The 23,042-nt window shown below is 35.7% G+C and overlaps 1 protein-coding gene across 1 annotated transcript; it reads right to left on the bottom strand.

The window, feature by feature from the left end:
* Nucleotides 1-3,092: 3,092 nt before the first annotated feature.
* On the bottom strand, nucleotides 3,093-22,875 carry LOC128227384 (uncharacterized). Its single transcript, XM_052937883.1, has 18 exons — nucleotides 22,800-22,875; nucleotides 21,352-21,637; nucleotides 20,712-20,907; nucleotides 19,377-20,295; nucleotides 18,330-18,428; nucleotides 17,421-17,519; nucleotides 16,882-16,931; nucleotides 16,329-16,452; nucleotides 14,639-15,878; nucleotides 12,680-12,947; nucleotides 12,171-12,366; nucleotides 9,369-9,464; nucleotides 7,911-8,012; nucleotides 7,650-7,751; nucleotides 7,389-7,490; nucleotides 7,127-7,228; nucleotides 6,866-6,967; nucleotides 3,093-6,370 (listed from the first exon to the last, which is right to left on the bottom strand). The coding sequence occupies exons 2-18, from the start codon at nucleotides 21,582-21,584 to the stop codon at nucleotides 6,066-6,068; spliced, it is 4,335 nt and encodes a 1,444-aa protein (XP_052793843.1). The 5' UTR covers nucleotides 21,585-21,637; nucleotides 22,800-22,875; the 3' UTR covers nucleotides 3,093-6,065.
* Between the last annotated feature and the right edge of the window lie 167 nt (nucleotides 22,876-23,042).

The following is a 23,042-nucleotide window of genomic DNA, read 5'->3' as shown; positions in this document are numbered from 1 at the left end:
GAGTATCAGGTATATTAAAGCGAATATTAATCCAATGTAGATGTAGATTAAAATTAATAAACTGATTTGATATAAAATTATCAACACATGTTTGCAGTGATGCTGTGTTGAGACTGTGTAAATAATTCCAAGATTACCGGATGTGATGACGTAATATTTCCTGATGACGTATATGATGACGACATTTTTACTAATTGGCCTTCGTACAGGAAGTGGTTGTTTCCTGCTTTCGTGCGTGGCATTGGAATACATAACCTGAAACACTAGCAGCTTTTGAGGGGGGCGCTTCCGGCGCGCGCCCCCTCTAAAATCGTCAAAGTTTACTTTTTATGTCATTTTAGGAGATAAAAATTAATAAAATACGCCTATAATGCATCATTTCCAACTACAAATTGTTAATTTTTCTTGATTGCTTAACCCCCAATCCATATGCAATCAGTTTATGCCATACACTTTCGGTTCAGAGGGAGGGGTGCATGTCAAAAGGTTGCGCCCCTAAGTTACGCCCCCTCTAACGTTCATTCCTGGATCCGCCTCTGTGAAAAGTCACTTTGGTGTTAGATTTTGTTTCACGTATTACTGAACAAGAAAAACCGAGGTTCGAGGGGTCTAAGGTGAAAACCCCAGACTTTGAAGATTTGGCGCGCGATTTTTTGGTCGAAGTGACGCTGGGTGGTCACAGAACATATACCTGGAAGTCGAGATTTTTGACAGATTCATGTCCGGTAAAAAACTTCTGGTACGATTTTAGTTGGATTAGTATATGTATACGTATTTATCTAAGACCATAGCCGTCTTAAAATATTCTGGGGTCGACCTCTAGGTGGTTAAAAACGCCCGCCAAAGTTGACGGCTCCTGTGAATTTATTAATGAAAAGTTTTGAACCATTTTTTTTAATCCCCTCTAGGATACCCAAACTTAGATATCCAGCGAAAAAAACAAACAAACCCACTCACACAATTTTTTTTTGAGTCCCCAAAAAAGACAAGGCGATAATAACCAACCGTCCCTAATTCTGGAAATATACTGTGCTGAGCGCCAAGCACAAGGAACATGATTTAACTACTAGGCCACCGGGAACGGACGACGAAGACATTTTACAAAATAACGTCTGTCATGGCCGCTAATATCTGCCATTTCGTTCAGGGCTGTTTCATTGACACATATCAGTCGTATAACGGATATGCTATGCATTAGGCTTTTCGCGTACCATAGTACCCCAATTTTGCGATACATAATAAAGGTATATAAAAAACGCAGATTCAATCGGACTCGTTGTTAATTCGTAGTAACAAAATCTCGAATCATGAAAAAAAAAACATAATTAGCACATGTATTGTTTTCATTTCCCTATGATAAAGAAACATTACTAGTTACAAAAATGTAAAAGCATACCTGTTACTTTGGGATAATCTTAACCACATTACGAAGCCTGTGGTCAGCAAAACCGCGGTTTCATTGCTCTGTATTTGAACATGTCACAGATTCCCCATCTGATATGCCAAATCATCTCCAGTAACTCTTTCCTGTGCAACTAAGTTCATATGTTGTGAAAAAAAGTATGAATAGAAGCTAATCGATGAACCACGGCAGCGTTGTGGTTTAAGGCCTTCGCTCTGAGTGCAGGGGGTACCAGGTTCGAGTAACCGCGATGGATTTGTTCGATATGACTAGTTGGTGAGTTGCCGGCTAGCATTTAATGGTAACCGCTTGCCAAGCTACCTGGCATCGGGGAGTTATGGCTTATGCTTTTTCTAAAAAGGTGTCTCATTAGCTAAAACCTATTTGGCCTTTCAATTGGGGTGACACTATAATTAACAAAAACAATACTTTACATAGAAGACTTATACCGTTGCAATATCAACAAGGTATTTGCTTCATGACTTGGTTCTCAAGATCACTTTCCGACCACAAGTGTGAGAAAATAATATCATGCAGAGCTACAGATAACTTTTTTACTTAAAGTGCATCTTACACCCTTATGCAATCTGGTAAAGTGTATGGTACACACTTGGGTCATTCAATAAAGTGTAATGGCGATTTCTATAGGGTACTGGTACATTAAATTACAATTATGAATGACTTTTTTCTCTTTTAATGAACTTTAATAGCACACATATAAGAACTAACACAAAATTAAAATGTTGCTCAGCAAATAACAATTCCTGACTAATCTGCTGAGCAACATTTTAGTTTGTGCAAGTTGATTAACACAATATAAAATCGATTAAACAAACGCTACGCATCGGTTACGTCCCCTAACAGTTACACATTGCGTACGACATTCGGAGCTCCTCGGCCATTATTTCCATTTGTTTTCGATAAAATGGTCGAGGAATTCCGAATGTGCGTAGGATAGTGAACTTGAATCAATTTTTAACAAACCGGTTTAATACTTAGTCAAAACGGCTAGCGTAAAAACAACCAAAAATACTCTGAAGAACGTTACGCCAGTTTTCTTTTTTTTAATCGTACCGTTACGAACAGCTGGTTTTATGTCGTAATGGGTTTAAAAGTGCATTTACGCCCATTACGACCCTTATCTGTAGCTCTGAATCATGACTTGGCCGAAGGCCCGAGGAAATATCACTGTAAGGGACAATTATCCCATATGTTTCACAACGTGTCACTCAGTAAGGTTTTCAAGATCATAAAAAAGTTCACCTCATAAGGTCTACATGAATGATTAAACCTCATTTGGATGAGGCCATCTCAGTTTAGATTCTTATGATAATCTTAAGTGCCACATATATTCATTACAGTAGCCATTAACATTTACTACAAATTTAAACCTTAAGGTGTAAAGAAAAATAAGGGGTCTGGGAATCTAGACAGATTTGCAATGTGAAACTGGGGTTAAAGACATCCAGAGCAAGGCAAATTTGATAAAAAAGAAAAAAAAATGCATTTCTACAACATGTTTAAACCGGCCGTGCCGTGCCTTTGTTGACTCCAACGTTCATTAACTAGTGCTGTTAACGGCAAACCAAATAATGCCCTAATTTGGTGGACACAGGTTTATTCTCGATTCAGGAGAGCTAACAAAACACTTTCTACTTCTCAACTTTATTTCAAAAAACAATAATGAAACACAAAGAAATATGAAACTTATATTAGACCACATACATTAATGTTTAAGTTTATTGTGTCTCGGACAACACATGAACAATGTACAGAACAAGAGCATGCTCGACATATCCGCAACTTTAGAAAATAAGGATCAAAAGTTTTGGTGAAAAGGCTATGGATATAAAATTGGATTAAAATGATGCCTGCGAAGATTTGATGAACTAATCTAGAACATCATACAATTAATTAAAAACATATTTGTATGAAATTGATGAAAGCTTGCATAAGAAAACCTTAATCAGATTTTTAAGCAGTTACTTACATTATAGGCAAAATATAGTTATCTGACTTGATGGATGTGAACATTTGTCTAAAGTTTCAATGCAATACATTAAGTATTTACAGAGAAAGCATCTTAAATGAGGTTACCAGGTACATGCAAAATGTTTAGAGTAGTATAGCTCTCCTTATTCTTCCATACAGTCAAGCTTTAAAAAGTACAACAAAATATATACAAGTTGGAAATGGCCTGAACTTTTTAACCAAGTTTCTTGTTACCATAACAATTTATTAAAGAGCAAGGCAAAAATGTTGTTTGTCAATTCTTTGAATAAATATTTTGTCCACAACCTTTTTTTCACCACAATTCATGGAATTATTAACTTGACCTAGATTTCATAAATGCTCTAATTAAGTTTCTGGAAGAGCACTGAAAAAAAGTGAATCTCATTCTTTTTATGAGAGTTTGTAGATCACAAATACAATATAATATCAGAAATAGGAATCGGTTCCCTGATGCACATGACATGTTCATTTTACAGTCTAAGCAAGTTTAATAAAAAATGTGAAGGGTTGCATTCATCAGTACATATGAAACAAATAACAAAGGATCATAACTCCTGAACAAAGAGTCCAAAAGAAAATTGAAGCACAAACACACAAATAGGTATACATTATAAATTTTTGTAGTATAGCTGATAGTATAGGCAAGCTACACCAAAATTCTTCGTAAACTACTCATAATTACTCCTGCGGCTAATCATTTTTCAGGATACTTTCCAAAACAATGTTGTCATTATTAAAAACCTTAGCCCTTTTTTCCATTCCAAAAATTTAAAAGGAAGTGGAATGAAATAATTCAACTTTAGTCCAAGGGGAACAGAATGAGGTACACAAAAGGTGTCAAATCCAGTCAGACAGGTATAGTTTTCGAACATTTCTTCATGCTTCTTATAAATCCAACAGAAAAGAAAATATTGTCCAACATACAAAATTTCAACAAAAGTTTTTGAAAGTACCAGTATGTAATTTACATTCACCCTGAACCTAGGTTGGTTGCCCAGCCAAAGAAAATCTTGATTTATAAACAGAGGTAAAACACTTGATATTTTTATTAAAACTAGCCTTATCTGTGTGAAACTTCTGTTGATGAACTTATGATTATCATCAAGCAATGTATAATTTCCAAACTGGAACAAAAAGCGCTCACGCCTGACAATAACGGTAACCCCTCCTGGTAAGCAAGTTTCAACAAAATACTTTAAAAATGTAGGAATGCATTTACAAGAATTTGTTAACTGACAGACAACTAAAGGTATAATATGACCCTATGGACATATAAAAATGAAATAAAACCCTTCAATGATATTTCCATCTTGGCACACAAAGCCCTTCAAACCAAAGTATGGGTGATATAATCACTGAACTAAAGTGTGTCCATAGGGCACGGATGCCCCCACTTGCCTCACGTGATACCAGGAAATGTTCATACATTTATTTTCAACCAAAATGAAAGTCAATCCATAGTTAATCCATTATCCTGATAATTGGGCGCATAAAATTAAATGTTATACATGCTCATTACACAGAAGCTTAGAGAACGAAACATGTACAGCTTTGAAGCAGTCTTTTTCAAACAAGTGGTTCTTAAATTAAAAAAAAGATCATGATGACTATATATATCTCAATCAAGTAGCCTGACCCCTCTCGAAACTTTTTAAGTCCCTTATAACAGGATTAAGCCAATCTCACTATTTTTGTTTCCCTATAACTCATGTTATACTTTCTTTTTTAGAGTATTCAGTTATTTTTATGATAATCTCAAAAAAGAATGTTTCATTTATTAAAATCAAATTGAAGTTTGTTTTCGGCTAAGTGAAATAAGCTAGTTAAGCTTAAGTTGCTTATTTCAATAAGCCAAAATACGTACTTAAAATTGATTTTGATTAATCAAAAGAGGTTTATTGTGATTATCATAAAGATAATTTTTATATAACGTCTAAAAACTCTTCAATAAGTAAATATAAGGCATATTTTAGAAAAACAAAAAAGGCTTAGCATAATCCAGTTATAAGGGACTTTTGAAGTTTCGAGAATTAGGGGCCAGCCGGAAACCCAAGATTTTATCACAATAAAATATTTACACCTAAACTCCCATTCCTTAAATTGAACGGCCTTACGGCAATTGTTAATATTTTCCGATAAATGCTTCATCTTTGGATCGCAAATCATCGGATAAGAATATACATGTAAATTGAAAATTGTTTATCTTGTTTGTATTAATATTGTGTCCCGGAAAACTTAAATCAACATGTAAGAAACGGTAAATTTATGATATTATAAATGTATTGATGACATAAGTCTTTCAATGTTACGTTTTAAAGAGTTTTCAAGTGGTTGACCTTTTCCCGCATTATTGTGATGTCATTTGATAAACTGTTTCCAGTTACGCTCAATTTGTTCTATTTACTGCTAAATGAAGAATTACTGTAACGTTTTCTGAAATGAAATGAAGTCTTTTTAACAATTCTTGAATGAAATGGTGAACTATTGGTGTAAATATAAGTAATGAATTGTGGGATTGATCTCATTGTTAGGGATATGAACGCAGTTGGGCTGGTTCAAGTATGTGTGGTGTCCTTTGGACCACATATACTTTTACCAGCCTAACTGTGTTCATACTCCGATAATGACATCAGCCCCCACAATTTATTCCTTAAAGGATGAATGCTTGTTTGCCTGTAATAATATTGTGAACTCTAGTTCTAATCTGAGCCACTGTCCTTTGAGGCATTTTTGAAGCTGCTAGCTTTATGGCAGTAAGTGTTGGCATATGCTTGTCCTTCAGACAGCCACTAAATATCTGCATGAAGATCTTGTTTTCAGTTTCTGACCACCTCTGTTTGTAGAATTTTTGTTGCTGGATAAAATTCTTCGACGTTTGTTCATCATCTGTGCTTGACTCTTCTCTGCCTGAATCCATAAAACTGGGATCTATCAATGAGTCATCGTCAGCAACATCTGAAAAAAACATATCAAGACATTCAGTTAATTTTATTGACAAAATACAGGCTTAAAGGATAAGGTAGTAATTTCATGTTAACAGCAGTTGCATAACATTGGTGGGTTTGATTTTGAAACAACAGCCAATTTAGATTCTTTAATTATTAAAATATCCCCAAATGTACAATTATTGATAACCAGGTTATGGTTATTTCTAGAAGCAAGGCCTTTGTTCCATGAACCTGCAAGTTCCAGCCACAGTCTTTCCTAAATGATGTAGAGTGTTAAATATTTCTTTTCTTGCAATAAGGCATATGTTATTATTTTTCCAAAGAAATATACAGATGACTTTAGACAAATTTTTTCAAGATATGGCATTTTACTTTATAATCAATTTTAATGGCAAGTATTGTTGCAAACAAATTTTAATGAAAACAAGACAGATAAAATATTTGGCATATTTGACATGCCTACAAATGACACTTTTGGTGGAATTTGCAAGACACAATTTACCTTCAGAGTCTGACTCTTGCATGTGTCTTTTCTTGGAAAGCCTGAGGCGCTTTGGTCGCTGGTAAACAGGCATGGAGGATTGGGTCTCTGCTGGTTGCTCATCTGAAATTTTATCAATTTTCTGAACATATCCAAAAGTTGTGAACATATCATAACTCTTTAACAAGAGTGCCAAACTGTCACATGATACGCATGATACACTTATCTGGTTATCAAACTAATGTGAGATATACTATGCCTATATATAGATACACAATTTACCTTCAGAGTCTGACTCTTGTATGTGTCTTTTCTTGGTAAGCCTGGGGCGCTTCTGTCTCTGGTTAACAGGCATGGAGGATTGGGTCTCTGCTGGTTGCTCATCTGAAATTTTATCAATTTTCTGAACATATCCAAAAGTTGTGAACATATCATAACTCTTGTAACAAGAGTGCCAAACTGTCACATGATACGCATGATACACTTATCTGGTTATCAAACTAATGTGAGATATACTATGCCTATATATAGATACACAATTTACCTTCAGAGTCTGACTCTTGTATGTGTCTTTTCTTGGTAAGCCTGGGGCGCTTCTGTCTCTGGTTAACAGGCATGGAGGATTGGGTCTCTGCTGGTTGCTCATCTGAAATTTTATCAATTTTCTAAACATATCCAAAAGTTGTGAACATATCATAACTCTTTAACAAGAGTGCCAAACTGTCACATGATACGCATGATACACTTATCTGGTTATCAAACTAATGTGAGATATACTATGCCTATATATAGATACACAATTTACCTTCAGAGTCTGACTCTTGTATGTGTCTTTTCTTGGTAAGCCTGGGGCGCTTCTGTCTCTGGTTAACAGGCATGGAGGATTGGGTCTCTGCTGGTTGCTCATCTGAAATTTTATCAATTTTCTGAACATATCCAAAAGTTGTGAACATATCATAACTCTTTAACAAGAGTGCCAAACTGTCACATGATACGCATGAAACACTTATCTGGTTATCAAACTAATGTGAGATATACTATGCCTATATATAGATACACAATTTACCTTCAGAGTCTGACTCTTGTATGTGTCTTTTCTTGGTAAGCCTGGGGCGCTTCTGTCTCTGATTAACAGGCATGGAGGATTGGGCCTCTGCTGGTTGCTCATCTGAAATGTATTAGATGCAAAGTTACAAGATCACAGCTATAAACTAGAATCATCACTAACAAATCTGGTCTCCGTAAATTGAGGCATAATAAAACACATCAGGAACAAAGCATTTACTTTTTGTTTTATGATTACCAGTAAAGTTTTGGTGAAAAACCAGAAATCCATTATAAAGTTAAGAAAATAAAACATATTTTGTGGACAGACAGACAATGCGATTACTAAAGGGTACCTTCAAACTCCCTTTATCAAGATATTGATAAATTCAATTTAGTTTACTCATTTCTGTAGAGTCAAATACTGATCACTTCTTTGAAGTTATTTCAACATCTTGCAGCTGATTTCATGAGATGTTTTAATAAGGCAAAATAAACTAGAACTGTAAGCCATAGGCTAACGAATACTCCCCACCCCTCCATGTCTAGGTTGTTTGCCCTGGAGTTAGGCCGGACAAAGCTAATTTTGCCTACAAGGGGAGATAACTCCAGTCAGGGTCATGTGACCTGTACCAAATTCACAGAGGCGAAAGTTTACAACATGGCCATTAATTTCTGAAAGTTTGATAAAGATTTGTTGAATAATAACAAAGATGAATCCCGGACAGGGCTTATTTTGCCTACTTTAACACATCAAGGGGAGATAACTCCAGTCAGGGTCATGTGACCTGTACCAAATTCACAGAGGCGAAAGTTTACAACATGGCCATTAATTTCTGAAAGTTTGATAAAGATTTGTTGAATAATAACAAAGATGAATCCCGGACAGGGCTTATTTTGCCTACTTTAACACATCAAGGGGAGATAACTCTGGTCAGGGTCATGTGACCCGTACCAATTTCACAGAGGCGCAAGTTTACATCATGGCCATTAATATCTGAAAGTTTGAAAAAGATTTGTTCAATAACGACAAAGATGAATCCCGGACAAAAAAACGGACGGACAGAGGGACAGACGGACAACCCGATTCCAGTATACCCCCCCCCCAAACTTTGTTTTGGGGGGTATAAATAAAATGATTGTTTCCAGTTAAATGCCCTAAAAAGAATAGGGAAGGTTGGTCAGAACTTTTTTTTATAGGCAAATTGTTTCTTGAGATTTGTCTGTTATCAAAACACAAATACGCTTTAATAAGAACAATGAAAAGGTTTAGGGCCAGGGTAATAAATTAGGGTAGGTCAGGAAACCAGAAACAAAATTATTTTTATAAGCCTAAACATAATGGGTGAAGGCAGACCTCCAATTTATTATCTTTACAGCTCAGCTTAGCCCTTTATGAGCTCAAGTGAGCTACAAACCTAAGAGAGCAGGAAGTAAATGCAACATTTTAAACATAACATATGTATGATTGTTAATATACCATCTCCATTCCAATGCTCAGCCAAGTTCAAATCAATAGAATCATCTGCACTTTCTCCATGCACAGGTATATCGTCTGACTCTCCCAACGGTAAATCTAGGAAGACAAATTGATACAAGTCCTTTCTCTAAGTATATGTTGTGATTACTAGGTATATATATGTGGAATATAAAAAGTTACTCATATTACAGACCCCATCTTAATAATACATGAAATATCTAATTATAAAAAGTATTACATTCAAAACATTCCCGTCATTTTTCATTCCTGTAACAAAACAGATAAGAGAATTACTTTTAATCTAGTGACAAGAATTAATTGCGTTTTATTAAACACATGACAAAGCCTAAAAACAAGTAACAAAGATTCAAAATTTACTAATACCTTGATTTCAAAAGCATACTACTATATTATTTTTGGTAAAAGTGATCTTGACCCGAGCTTACCCCTTAATGTTCACTGCTGTATACATACCCATACCAAGTTTGATATCAACATCTTATTCCCACTTTTGACAAGAGGTGTTTGTCAAACATGCTCCCCTGAGCATCACTTTTTCAGAACAAATTGAAGATTCAATTTAACATGTACAACCCTTGAATGTCAGCAAATTGTCTGCGAGACAATTCAACATACATACTGAGTTTGAGAGGACAGTTTGCCAACCTGTTATCCTGTTATCAGTTTTGTGTGTACAAAGGAACTGTAACCTTGATGTGCAAAGCAGTATACTTCCCTTCTTTGAAGAGATTAGCATAATAACAGTGACAGTGACCCAAATAACAATTAAAACCAAGCCCTTCATATAAACATGCTGTATACCAATTCTAAATTGAATTTCTTATTATCAACTAAAGATATTCCCAATGGAAACAGATTTTTGAAGCCTGCCTTACAAACTGCCCCACACACAAGCTTACCTTCAGTCATTGAAAATAGACTTATAACCGTTAATGACTGGTTTAAGACACACTTTTCCCCCCACAGATTTAGATTTTAAAAAATGCCTGTGTCTTACAAACAGTAACAAGCTTTTGACATTTTTTCTGAGGTCAATTTAGGGTTAAGATTTTCAAGAAATTTTTTGTCTGCATCTTCTAATGGTACCACTATGGTCTTATAACCTGTCATTTACGGTAATGAACAAGCCCATAATTCTTGCTCTAGAGCTTGGAATGAAAACAAAGTAAAATCCCAAATTTTAACAAGACCAGAAAGCATTTTACCAGAGCAGGGCTTGCAGCCTAGTGAATTAATTTCATGAAGATTGGGCCAGAAATATTGCCTCTTGACTGTTCACAAGGTTTTTTCTTAGATTTGATGTCGTGACCTAGTTTCAAACTAATCTAAAATTGTATCATGGCAGTTTCAAGATTGGGGCAAATATATTGCCGGTGTTTGTTTCCATAATATCATGAAGATTTGATCTAATAACAAAGTTTTAAACCTTATGTGCTGACAACAATTTGAACAAAGACTGACATTTCCTACCAAAAAGTGTGATGGATGGAATGACAGATGGATATACTATGCCAAAACAATATCCCCTCCAAAACCTTTGGTTCAGCTGGGGCTAACAAGAGCACCGCGAAACGGAGCATTATACGCCCGAAGAAGATTCGGCTTGAGGTCCTTTTAATGTAGTGATGATTTGTATAAAGTTATTTGAAAATCGCTTTATTAGTTACCAAGTTATGGCCCGGACACGGAATTGCTAACGGACGAGTAACAAAGATGTGGCCCGGACACAGAATTGCTAACGCCCCCCCATGGTGATTCAAGTCTTTGAGTTATGGCCTGGACATGGAATTGCTAACGTCCCCCCCATGGTGATTCTAGACTTTGAGGTATGGACCTGGAAATTGCACGTGACACATCCTTTTAATGTAGTGATGATTTGTATAAAGTTATTTGAAAATCACTTTATTAGTAACAAAGATGTGGCCCCGACACAGAATTGCTAACGCCACCCTATGGTGATTCTAGTGTTTGAGGTATGGACCTGAAAATTGCGCGCGACACATCCTTTTAATGTAATGATGCTTTGTATAAAGTTATTTGAAAATGACTTTATTAGTGACCAAGTTGTGGCGCGGACATGGATTTGCTAACGCACCCCCATGGTGATTCTAGTCTTTGAGGTATGGACCTGGAAAGATGTGGCCCGGACAAAGAATTGCTAACGCACTCCCATGGTGAGTCTAGTCTTTGAGTTATGGCCTGGACATGGAATTGCTAACGTCCCCCCCATGGTGATTCTAGACTTTGAGGTATGGACCTGGAAATTGCACGTGACACATCCTTTTAATGTAGTGATGATTTGTATAAAGTTATTTGAAAATCACTTTATTAGTAACAAAGATGTGGCCCGGACACAGAATTGCTAACGCCCCCCATGGTGATTCTAGTGTTTGAGGTATGGACCTGAAAATTGGGCGCGACACATCCTTTTAATGTAATGATGCTTTGTATAAAGTTATTTGAAAATGACTTTATTAGTGACCAAGTTGTGGCGCGGACACGGATTTGCTAACGCACCCCCATGGTGATTCTAGTCTTTGAGGTATGGACCTGGAAATTGCGCGCGACACATCCTTTTAATGTAGAGATGATTTGTATAAAGTTATTTGAAAATCACTTTATTAGTAACAAAGATGTGGCCCGGACACAGAATTGCTAACGCCCCCCCCATGGTGATTAGTTACCAAGTTATGGCCCGGACACGGAATTGCTAACGGACGGACAGACGATGGAGGCCATAACATAATACGACCCTTCGGGCGTATAAAAAAGGCTTCTTACCATCAACCTGTATATCTTCCAGCGACTTTCCTTTATATTTTGACAATGTCCCGTTCTCTGCGGCTAGTAGCAGCCTAGATACTTTGGCGATTTCGATGGCTCCCTCCTGCAGCCTGTAAAAACCTAAGTGGGTTTTTACTGTGTGGGCAAGGTGGCTCGACACCCACTGCACCTCACCTTCGTTTAGATCTAAAATCTGCAAGGAAAGGAAAAATGAGTAATGAGTACTGAATCATGCTGATATTACAGACAATATCTAATTAATCAAATTGTGAAACCATTTGGTTTTCTATTTACTAATACTTTGTACTTTCTGGCTGTGTCAATTTTGCTTAACAGCTGCTGACCCAAGTAGCAAATGGTACCTCTGAGAGCAGGGATTTTTAAAAAAGAAAAACATGACATTTTGTTGAATTTTTATTTTTAGAAAATATTGGTTTCTAGAAACAAAGTAAAAATCATCCATTTATCAATAGAATCAGATAACAGTCATTTTTTTAAATGCTTACCTGACAAACTGTTGCTATGTACTTCCGCAGGGAGTTACTGTTGATGAGTTCTGGTCTTTGGCACCCAGCCTGATTAACCATGTCACGAAGACTTTGCCAGGTGCTGAGATGCCCATCCTTTTGGTTTGCGAAGATAAACTTGTTAGACTCTCTAATACCACACTGTGTTCTGCAGGCAATCAGGATATCAACTGCGCTCACCATTTCACTGGTCATTAGCGTCGCAACTTTTTTGTTCATTTTTCCTTGCGACTGTACCATATCCATTCTATAAAAAGAGATGATTCAAATGTACATGTATCAATCATAGCAGCACTTCATCTTTCAGTGCTCCAGCCAGGATTTGAAAAGGGCAGGGTGGAGTTTTGAAAAGGGCAAGCTACATGAGTCGTGTAGGGGCGATTGGGGGTGGTGGTGGTGGGAGGGGTCAATCCCTGTCACAAGGTTGTTTTTTTGCGTGTTTTTTTTTTTTGGGGGGGGGGGGGGGGGGGGGGGGTCTGCCCCTAGAATCTGTTTTGTTTACATACTCAATTTAAATCATTTTTCATGATTTTCAGACTTATACAAAATGGTGTTGTTGTTTTTTCTCTAAAATTAGAAGGGTGTGTTTTAATATCAAAATTAAAATTTGTCTTTTTGTCTGTGGTAGTATGATTGTACTTGTCTGAAGTCTTCTTTAGTGCAATGTCACATATTTCTCCTAAAAATTATGTAAAATGAAGAAAAAACAAACACAGTTAAACATTTGAAGCAATCAAATAAATAGATACAAAAAAAAAGATATATGTTAGAGACGAATCTTAGTTTGGTACGATCACGATTGGGTACGAATGTTACATTCAGCCTGGCTGTTATTTGATTGTCTTTGGTAAAATAATGTTTAATATGCTGATGTTTTAGAATAAAATGACAATAAAAATCACTTCCCTGGTTTAAAAAATCACTTATAAAACAGAGCATTGATAAAATAACTCCGAAAAATGTTCAACAAAATGGCGGTTTCGGCGAATTTTGACAAGATCATGGACATGGTAAATAAATGCTACATAAAACATCAACATATTTTTGTGGGTAACAAAGAATTTTTTATCATGAATATTTTAGAAATTAACTTTCAAAACTTTTACTGAAAAGGTGATGTATTTGATTGTGTCAGCGCCACCTTTCTTATGTTTACAAATCGGCAGTGACTGTCTGCTTCAAATCAACAATTTTTAATTAAAATGGCGAGTATCATCAGTACAATACAATTAACAATTATTTTTAAGGATTTGTGCTTGACAACTCTTTTCACCATCCCTTCACATTTTCGCATTTTATGAACTTTCATGATTGAATGAATGAGTTCTCAATGTATATTCTGATTGGCTGACATTAAATAGCCCCGCCTCATGCCGATGTTCCCGTATTTGGCTCTTCCTAATTATTGGATTAGAAGATGACCAATTATGAACACACAGGTCGTCTGCTCACTACATAAATACACACTTAGCTGTCATATGACTTGGACAAGGCACATAGGAAGATGAAAGGGCAGTACGGCATATTTTAAGCAGACAATGGGGGCATGGTGACACCTAGCGGGATCACTATTATCATAAGTATTACGCAATTTGTCTAAATTATGACAGCAGATTAAGGGCTGCTGCTCTTTCATAATGATTTCAATAGTAAAAAGGGCACTAACGGAATAATTGGCCCTAATAGAGTATTTGTGAAAAGGGCACTACTCAAAAAAAGAACAGGGCGGTAAGAAAAGGGGCACGGGCGCTGCGCCATTGAAAAACGGGCTCGCTGGAGCACTGTCTTTGATCAAATCATTGGCCTTTCCCACAATATTAACGTTTCCATTTCTTAATAACAGAAATAGTTGTATATTTCTTAAAGAATATTTTCATAGAAAAATAAATTCATACAATATGAATCAAGCACAATAATCAACGGTTACTGTTTTTTCACCTTGAGAACATTTTTCTTTCCAGTGAAGAGAGACTGTCAAAAACCTCTTTGTTAGTGGTCTCTTTCCAGTTCGGTCGATCAGTATAGGCCATCAGTAGCAACTTTGATGCTTCAGCTCCTCGGCGTTTATTTAATAGAAGTATTCGTATCATTGTTGATTCTGCTAGTTCACGCCATACTGGGTAGGTTGGGGAATCGTTCATCTTTTCAGTCAGTGTGGCCATTTTTGAAGAGAGGTGGTTTCGCAGTTTGATTAGATCATCAGTCAGAGGCATTGCATCCCCTTTGTTAAATTTGTTTGTTTTTAGAGACGCTAATGCTACGGAGGAGATTAAATCAGTCCATTCTTTTCTATAAAACTTGCTAAATGTTTCTGCTTGGTTTGCACCCACATCATCATCATCATCATTCCTCATGCACATTCCAAATTTGATGTCCGCTGCTTTGATTATATTGTGACCCAATCTCAAAGCAAGACCAGGCTTCTCAAATTGAAAAACATTCTCCTGGTTTTCATGAATTTCTGCCAGCTCTTTAACAGCTTCAACTACATTATCAAAGTTCTTGCCATTGATCATATCAGATAGCTGATCAATCTTTTCTATCTGGTTAGAGTTTATATGTGTCTTTAATCGCCCAAGTTGCCGCATTCTTTGTGATACATCATTTTTTCGTCGGCTTCCTAGTTTTTCAAAAAGCACTTTCCCAAACTTGACAATAAGACTGTCATTAATAATTTCATTGCCAATGACATCATTTCTTGTCTGTAAAAGTTCCAAAAGTTGTGCACCATCATTTCCCTTCGGATCTGTGCTTACTGCGGCCCGTAGCATAACCCTTGCAGAAGCCGTAAAACTATTCTTCTGTTCTGTGCTATGAATTACTTTTAAGCAGCAAGTTTTCAAATGTCTCCAAAGTTCCTTTCTCTGATAAAAACCATAGCAGTACACACATGGCAAGAATTCACTTGGTATTACAGGACGTCTACTTGGTCTCTTGCATACAATGAAGTGTTCACCGCCATTTTGAAGAACGGAAACATTGTGCTTGAAGTTTCCTTTGTTCTTCAGTTTCAAGACAATGACATTTTTTTCTTCCTTGTTGGAGGTACTCAATGCTTTTGCTACTTCCTTTTCATCTCCGTGGGCAAGATACATATGCTCCATAATTCTGTGTTTATATAATTTCCCACAGTATAAGCAAGCCAGGCGTTTGTCATATATTCTCTTTTTTTTCCCACCTGAAAACAGACAATAGAAATACACCAATCACTGGAGTTATGAAGGGACCCGCACATGACTTGGACACAGAATGTTGTTTCAGACTACACACCATGGGTTGTTTGAAATCAAGAATGATTAATGTCATCATGTGTAATGCTCAATTTTTGTTAAAACCAGAGGCTTTGCAAATAGTGTGCACAAGAATATAAATGTACCCTGTATGGGAAAGGATTGGCCATAATTTCTATGAATATAATCTTACCAGTATGCATAAATTTCAAAATAGTAAATAAAGATGGATCCAGAAAACAGGAATACATAGTATGATATATTCTTTAGAATTGTTTTGTAGGCATAACATACAATACCACTAGCAAATAATGCTAATCAAGTTATTAGTGTCTGCCCTTTGCTGACAGAACAAACAGCATACAATTATTGCTTGTATTCTTCAAAAATCCACTTACTACTTGTTACAGTTTCATGTACATCATGACATGTTCTGGATCCCGAACTTTTATATTTTACACTGTCATGACCGCCACTTGCTTCAGAAACTTTTGTTTTTTTCGTCAGCTTCAAGTACTTTTCCTGAAATAGAGATGTCACAAACCTAGCCGAAGTCAATAACACCACTCTTCATGACAAGAAGGCTATGATGGCCTATCACTTACATGGGAGTGTTTATGGTCCTAATTTAATTGCTCTACAAAAACAACATTGAAATTTGTTTTCAAAGATGATGCTATATACAACATATCAAGGGTCTGCAGCTAGTGCTTCCAGACAAGGAATAATTTCAAAGATTTCTTGTGACACCTAAGGCGGGCCTTTTTTGACCCCAGGGGGCCACTTAATGATGCTACACACAAAACAGCTGACAGACAATGACCAGTCACCATTACTAAATATGGGCACTTCCTGGTCAGGGGGCTTTAAAAATGGTGGTTTTTTGCTCTGACAGACAAATACTGTTACAAGTCTTTAGTTGATGAATTTTCTTATGTTAGTGACAGTTACCTTCATGTTGTAATATTTCTTCTGAAGATTTCTCATAACTGCCATGGATGCTGAAAAATTAAAGTATCCTTCAGTTATTTAAATAAAACATTTACCCAACATCTTTATTTCAACATAGTTATAAGCATCCACCAATAATAAAGTGTAGATTGATTCTGAATTAAATCTTGTGAGACCCGCTAAACATATTTAGCTTGACCTGCCTCTAAAGTATACTTAACCAAGAATCAATTTAATATTTTAAAGATTCGAGTCAACGCAAGGCCAAATCAGGTCAATGAAGATTCAATAAAAAATGGGTATTTTAGTCTGCACATTTAAGGACTATTCCACGAAAAATGTCTGAGAGTGTCAGAGTGTAGTTATAGTGTTGGTTGGTGTACCTGGCTGTGGATATTTTGTGTTTTAAACCAACACTTATTTCAGTATAAAATACTATTCACTGTTTATATTACATTGGATTATGACTTTGGTTACACTACAATTTTTTATAACAACATGAATATTGGCAATTATATGTCTACACATGCTTGGTTTACCTTTCCCATCTGTCAGCACTGGAAAATCTTCAGATACATCTGATTCTATGCTGCACTCACTATCAACAAAGTCTGGCTTGTAGGTGACTGCTCCTGATGCTGTATATAAACCTAGAATTTTTAAACAATATTTTCACAGGCCATAACTTATACATAAGTTACATAATTGTGTGATGAACCTGAACAAAACTTTCTAAATCGATAAAGGGCTAAAATATCTGTATTAAAGATAATATGGAGTAAAGCAACCTAATACAGTAATGCTGTGATCACTCGAGGACGCTGGGAACTCTCACTCAGCAAAAACCTCGAGTGATCTGATGTTTTAATGACCCAAGTTTCCATTTTAGTCTGAAATGAAATGTCTTAGAATGTATTTTTCCATTTTAGTCTGAAATGAAATTTTCCTCAGAATATATTTTTCTTTTTTAGTCTGAAATGAAATGTCTTAGAATGTATTTTCAAAGTATGAAGTTATCACTGAGTATTGCTTTGTGAAAATGGCTCATAAGGTTAAAATCTGTCATAAATTAATGAAAAAAATGTAAAAGAAAAACCTGCCAATTGTTTGTTTTTCTTGGAACTTGCTTTTGGGAAAATGTGTGAAATTATGACCTAGGGCTAGAGGTAAGCATTAAGTTGTGTGCATGATTTGTGTATTTGGAACTGGCAATCATGCGTGTCTCCTAGACTTATTAGGTTTCGATTCAGTTTTAGTATATTTTATATGAAAATAGAAGAAATAATGGTCAGTACTAAAGCTTGGACCTCAAGTGACTGCCAGTTATCGAATGACCGCCTATTCAAACGACGGCAGTTATATTTTAGTGTGATGGTCATGAACTGTGTGAAATAGGAGTGACTTGAATGAAGGTATAGGAGTTTATAAGCGAAAATCCCTTGGTTTACCTTTCCCATCTGTCAGCACTGGAAAATCTTCAGATACATCTGATTCTATGCTGCACTCACTATCAACAAAGTCTGGCTTGTAGGTGACTGCTCCTGATGCTGTAAATAAACCTAGAATTTTTAAACAATATTTTCACAGGCCATAACTTATACATAAGTTACATAATTGTGTGATGAACCTGAACAAAACTTTCTAAATCGATAAAGGGCTAAAATATCTGTATTAAAGATAATATGGAGTAATGCAACCTAATACAGTAATGCTGTGATCACTCGAGGACGCTGGGAACTCTCACTCAGCAAAAACCTCGAGTGATCTGATGTTTTAATGACCCAAGTTTCCATTTTAGTCTGAAATGAAATGTCTTAGAATGTATTTTTCCATTTTAGTCTGAAATGAAATTTTCCTCAGAATATATTTTTCCTTTTTAGTCTGAAATGAAATGTCTTAGAATGTATTTTCAAAGTATGAAGTTATCACTAAGTATTGCTTTGTGAAAATGGCTCATAAGGTTAAAATCTGTCATAAATTAATGAAAAAAATGTAAAAGAAAAACCTGCCAATTGTTTGTTTTTCTTGGAACTTGCTTTTGGGAAAATGTGTGAAATTATGACCTAGGGCTAGAGGTAAGCATTAAGTTGTGTGCATGATTTGTGTATTTGGAACTGGCAATCATTCGTGTCTCCCAGACTTATTAGGTTTCGATTCAGTTTTAGTATATTTTATATGAAAATAGAAGGAATAATGGTCAGTACTAAAGCTTGGACCTCAAGTGACCGCCAGTTATCGAATGACCGCCTATTCAAACGACGGCAGTTATATTTTAGTGTGATGGTCATGAACTGTGTGAAATATGAGTGACTTGTATAGGAGTTTATAAGCAAAAATCCCAATTTGCCCTAAACCTTTAACCAGACACAAAGTGCCCTTAAACTTTAACCAAAGTTCCTCCAACAGCTTAAATATTTCAGAAAAACAAACCAGTTTAAAATGAGATGCTATTTTTTTATCCCTTTTTCTGTATGCTACCCCCACATTATACACACCATGGGCAGATATAATCTGAATGCTGTCTTCAGGATCATGTAGCAGGGCAGGAATCTGTTGACCTCCTGACAAGTCAGCCATCCCTGGCAGACATTTCCGATTAGTATGTTGCTCCACTGGAGGCTTGGTGGTACATACAAAGTGGACATCTGATTCTATCACATTTACATGTCCTTTACCTGATGTGGGTAACTGATATGTTGATGGGTGTTTGTAATCACTAGAAGCATTCTGTAAGCTAGCATTATGAAACTGAGATTTCCTCTCAAAGTCACATCTCTGTTCGGCTTTAGCAATGTCTACATCTTCGAAACATTTTTCAGCAGATTTTTTCTCTTTCTGCACTTCAAATTGGTTATTGTACTGACTATCTGTCCCTTTTGTGAATTTCATTTTCACACCAACTGTTTTTTTACGATCTGAGTCATTAACACTGATCACAGCATCTTTGTCTGTTGAATTTTGACCATCTGAAGAAACCATCTGTCGCCCACTATGTTTGCCTTCTAACAATGACGAAGGCCTTTTACAATCATATGAGACTGAAATTCTTGGGCTATCATCATAATAAGGAGACTTAATTTCTTTTAAATGCTTTTGAGATATTTTCACTTTTTGTGGCTCACTTGAGTTAAAAATTTCTACTCTGTTTGACGTTTTTAAGCATTTTGACATTGTGCTACTAGAATGCCCATTTTTCTCAGCCTGTTTAGCCCTATTTTCAATGACACTGTGTTCATTGTTTTCATGGGTGGATTTTATAAGTATATCACTCACAGATATGCCATCATCTGAACTTCTATCATATGAGTATTCTCCAAATTCTGAACCAGCAAGAATTGTCCCCCTAGCCTTACTGTCACTTTGGGTTTGGGTTTTACTGATCACTCCACTGTCATGGCGGAGATCCTTGACAGCCTAAAATGACATGTTGAAGACAATTAAGAAAGAAAAATTATCAGAATAAAAAACGATGTACTTCGAGGGTTTATTCCTCTGATATTAAACATATCTTGGTAACTAACTTAAAACAACAACATTTTTTAAACAGGCCAATGTGAATAAAACATTGATTTGAATAGACATTAAAGATACATTATATGTATGAATGCACATATATTAAAAGAAAGTCAACATTACACATATGAATGTGTCATAATTAGAAGACTGTTTTTTATTATACCAGTCTATCATTTTCTGAATATTTAACAGTTTTAATACTTAAACTTTCATTCTATTCTCTAATAGTGATTTTCTGATTGCATTGTTTCTAAGACAACATAAATAAATAAATCAGGCAAGATGTTTTCATATGACCATGCCACAATACCTACCTTGCCACCAAACTGCCTGTTTCCCAGGGATAGTGCAGACCTTGCACTATGGACGGACACCCCTGATGCTGCGCTAATATGTGGTTGTTTGGATACACCTGAATCCACACTGACATCTGAAGTTACCGACACTTCACTGTCACGAGACCTTACCGACATCCCTCTTGATCTGGCAGAACCAACTGACTTCCCAGACCTAATATTTCAATGATATTATGTAATTGTTGAATTTATAAAATGTTGCAGATAAAAAATGTTGCAGAAATAATATCTTGTAAATCAAAATATAAGGAAATTTTAAACCACTAAGATAATCAATGCAATGGGAATGTTTCAAAACAAAATCTTTTTGTTTCAAGCAGAACAATTCTGATGAAAATCACAAATAAATTTCATTCTGATGATTATTTAAAGCAGTAGTTAATAAACATTTTATATGAAAACAATACCCTTTGTTGTAAAGTGTGTACAACAGCCTAATAAAAATGATGTTTGTGATAAATATATGGTTGTTCAGATGGTAAATGACAAATCTAACTGTTGCATGACTTGCATAAAACAATGCCATGAGAATTTTCTCAAGCATTTTTCATGACTTAGGTATAGCATTTAATCTGGAAAAACATTAATGTGTTCAAACCGATCGTTTAGCTGCTGGGAGGTCAGTCTGTCATCTTGCTGTGAACTCTGGGAGCCTTGACTGTGACCAGTTTGAGTCAAGGGGTCCATAGGCCAAGATACATGAGAACCCTCACAGCAGCTTGATTGACCAGACTGGGTCAGTGATCTTTGGAATCCATGACTGGTAGCCAAGTGGCTGGACTTGTTTACTGCCTTAGCTGCAGCATCTGTTATACTGAGGAGTTCAAGCATGCTCCTCTGGGCGGGACTGCTGCCTGAATCAAGTCTGTCAGGAGAGGTGTTGCCTGCAGAAAAGATATATGAGTATAAAGATACCAGAATCTTTATTGAAAGGCTGGTACAAGACAATAAAAAACATTAGCTCAAGTAGCTATTTTCCGCCACGAATTACAAACATACATATCATAAGGCCAAAAAAAATATGGTTTGGTTAGGGTAACATCCTTTTCAAAAACAGGTAGGGTAGGAAGGCTTTATATATATAAATATATTTTTTTTTATATTAGGCTTTATGTAAGAACAAGATAATTATGTTAAAGTAATCTTCTGTATAACACCTTAAAGGTTATAAACTAAACATAAAAAAATAATAAAAAATTACTAAGGCCTAAAAAAAAAATACATTTGGTTCGGGTTACCCGACCCTACCTACGGAATAGGCGCCGACTCTAACGTTTTTATAGTCAGTTTGAAAAAAAAAAATGAAAAAAAAAAAAAAAAAAATTCTTCTTTTTTTTTTTTGCTTTTCAATATGTAGTTTAAAACTTTAATTGCTTATATAGAAGATAACTTTAACACCATTCTCCAATGATGAAAATGACATTCTTATATAAAGCCTAATAAAAAAATAAATAAAAAGCCTACCTACCCTACCTATTTTTGAAAAGGATGTAACCCTAACCAAACAATTTTGTTTTTAGGCCTAACCGTAATCAAAACAGTAGGGTCAGCACCTATTTTTTTAGGTAGGGTTTCTGATTCAAGTTTCATAATTAGTGGACCAGATATACTGCCTCTAGAATGTTTCAAAATTTGACCTAGTGATCTAGCTTTGGACCCCATATGACCCACTAATAAAATATGGAGGTGTCATCAAGGGTAACATTCTGTCCAAGTTTAAATGTCATCAGACTAATCATTACCATAATATGGTGGCAGACCAAATAATAAGGACCTAGTGATCTAACTTTATTAAGATGTGACCCACAAGTTGTCCAAAAGTGAATATCGTTCAGGACAGATGGAAAGAAAGAATGACAGTCAACACCAAAACAATATCCCCATACCCAAACTGAAAAGATAAAAAAAAATTCAGCAGTCAAATAACGCCACCTTGACTTTTCAAATCATTTCTATTTCAAGATACTATTTTGAGTATTGATTTTACACATTAGCAAATTTTTTATTTTAGTATAAAATATTAAATATTTCTTTTTTTCCCCTTACATTGTTGTATGCTTGATCCACCAGACTTGGGGCTAGTTAAGGATGAACCTATGCTAAAGACTGTGTCTGGGGTCCCAACACCATCTGTGAGAAGATTAAGTTTACATAAGTTAAAAAATAAGCATTAAAATTATATAAACAAACACAATCATATAAAACACCAAAAAACATATATTTAACAGTATACAAACTTAATGCTAAAAATCTATGAAAACCATGATTTTAAATGCAAATTTAATTGTT

This window comes from Mya arenaria, chromosome 3, assembly GCF_026914265.1.
Source record: "Mya arenaria isolate MELC-2E11 chromosome 3, ASM2691426v1".
In the NCBI taxonomy this organism is placed as follows: domain Eukaryota; kingdom Metazoa; phylum Mollusca; class Bivalvia; order Myida; family Myidae; genus Mya; species Mya arenaria.
This window is presented reverse-complemented; position numbering and strand designations above follow the sequence as displayed.